This window comes from Curcuma longa, chromosome 17 (assembly GCF_044706935.1).
Source record: "Curcuma longa cultivar G26 ecotype Majalengka, Jawa Barat chromosome 17, ITB_CL_G26_1.1, whole genome shotgun sequence".
Lineage (NCBI taxonomy): Eukaryota > Viridiplantae > Streptophyta > Magnoliopsida > Zingiberales > Zingiberaceae > Curcuma > Curcuma longa.
The window spans coordinates 8,503,721-8,506,063 of record NC_133877.1 but is presented as its reverse complement, the minus strand read 5'-3'; the positions used below and the strand labels follow the sequence as shown (position 1 = coordinate 8,506,063).

Genomic DNA, 2,343 nt, shown 5'->3' with positions numbered 1-2,343 from the left:
AATTATTTATTTTTTATATATTATCAATTTATTATCATCATTAATATTATTAATTTAATTTATTCTAAATATAAATTAAATTAAAGGTAATATGGTAAATATTAAATTAATTATTTTTTTATTCCTTCTAAATAAATAGGTTGAACCAAATAACATTAAGTTATATTTTATATCCTATAATTTTAGTTATATGATTATTTGATAATCACATAATTAAGATTATATATGATAACTTGAATCAAACGCACTCTTAGAATGACAAATGAGATAATATGAGAGTAGAGGTTTTGTGTCTTGAGGATATAACTTTGTGGCAGATGAAACTTAAAGAAAAAAAGTGAGGTGGGATATTAGGTACATCCAAATCATAATTTTTTTTATTTTAAAATGTAATTTGGATGTCTAAGTTACTTTGAGTACTAGGTAGAAGAGTAGTTTGAAGCTCTAGGAGCATAATTAAGTTGATTAATGTGACAGATTTGTTGAAATGGATAAGGATCGAATCTCGATCAAATTGAGATAATATTTTTTCTATAGTGATTAATTGTAATTTTTTTATTTATTTTCTTATAGATGATCATGGAAATCGTAGAGTCGATCATGTGAAACTGTTGAAGTAACAGATTCTATCTTTAATCGACGAAAAGTAATTTGAAAATTAAATGTGTCTTTTCATAAAAATTATTGTATAATGTATCTTCTGATAATTTCATAAAAGCTGTATACGTCTTCTGTATCGATCACGTGTTTTATATATATATCGGCTGTCGCCTATGCCACATGGAGAGAACGGCAGCATAAAGGTATGACGCTTGCTGATACCTTTCCCCATCGGAAGCCAACCCTCGCCGCGCTCTTGCTCGCCTCCTGTCTCATCTCCTCCTCTCATCCTTCCTTTTTGCCTCGCCTTCTCGATCGTTATGGCTTCGTGCCACCTCCCTCCCTTCGTCCCCATAACAACCCTAGCCTTCACAATCCCGAGGTGGAAGCCCACAATAACCGCAAGAACAAGAAAAAAAAGAAGCCTCCCTACAGGCCTCCATCATCACTCGACCGCACTGGCAAGAAGCCTCTCCACTCCGACCTCCCATTCGATTTCCGCTTTAGCTACACGGAGAGCAGTTCAAACGTCAAGCCTATCGGGCTACGGGAACCCAAGTATTCGCCTTTCAGACCAGATCGTATCGACCGTATCTGGACTGGCTTCTGTGCTCCAGCCGTCGACCCTACGGTGACATCGGTTGATGAGGATGGTCCTGGAACCATCGATTTGAAGAAGGCAAAGGAGTCCAGAGCGAGGATTCTGGGGAAGTCCCTTACGCCCGCAGAGATAGCATCTCTGGTCGACAAGTACCAGAAGCACCAGACCAGACGGGAAGTTCACCTCGGTAGTTTCCCTTACTTTGAACTATTTGCGCATGTTAGCTCTCCAATATTTTTTTTCTTGATTGAAAATTGGTGTGACATTCTGTTTGCGGCTCTTTTATGTCCGCAAAGGCTGGGCTTTGTTGCAAATATCTCACTTTGCTTATGTAGGTTCAGTACATATTGTGTTTTTAGATAAAGGTTAATTGTGATCTTACAAGAGGGGAGCATTCAAAAATCTAAACACATGCGTTTGGACCTTTCTAAATATCCTCTCAATGTTGGGCTCACTCCCTTTGTATTGACACTGATTCCGGGTTTGCCAAATCAGATATACCATACATGACACCCAAATGTGAGTGTGCTTCCTCCATGGAACCGCTACTGGAAAGTTTCCAGCAGTCCAGCCACTGTCCTAAATTCCAGATTAATATGCAGCCACCGACAAGCCATGTTCCATAGAGGTTTAGTAATTGGGCAGCTAAAAATAAGGTGGTCTGCCATCTCATCTGCTTGCTGGCACAGCGTGTATGTCTTGCAGTCCTCATATGCCCAACTTGTTTGATGGAGTCAAACCAAGTGATCAAGTTGCCCAACAAGCTAATATGAATCATACTCAACCCACTCTAGATGTTGTTGATGATCCATTATACATCAATGGAGGCGTAATTACAAAGGCTAAGGCTAAGAAAATGAAGGAAGCACTTAATGTGCTAGTTGAAGATGTGAAGGCCAAAGTTTCAATTGAAGAAGGTTTGACCAAGAGCAAATCATGCGGCTTAGTCAACTTAATTCAAACCTTGGATGCGCTTAAGTAGCCATTTAGTCTCATGTTTATGTAGTAGAGATATGTAGGCTCAATTTAGGCTCAAGTTCCTTTATTTAGGTTGTAATGATATCATAAGCTTAAAATGACTAAGAAGTCTATATAGGCCTTTACTAAATGGGCTTTCTTTTGACTTTTAGGGTTTTTAGGTT

The 2,343-nt window shown here is 38.2% G+C and overlaps 1 protein-coding gene across 1 annotated transcript; it reads left to right on the top strand.

Moving 5' to 3' along the window:
* Nucleotides 1-805: 805 nt before the first annotated feature.
* Nucleotides 806-1,560, top strand: LOC141848340 (CRS2-associated factor 1, mitochondrial-like). The gene is made up of 2 exons (XM_074736373.1): nucleotides 806-1,420; nucleotides 1,537-1,560. Exons 1-2 carry the CDS (start codon nucleotides 806-808, stop codon nucleotides 1,558-1,560), a joined length of 639 nt encoding a protein of 212 aa, XP_074592474.1.
* The last annotated feature ends 783 nt before the right edge of the window (nucleotides 1,561-2,343 follow it).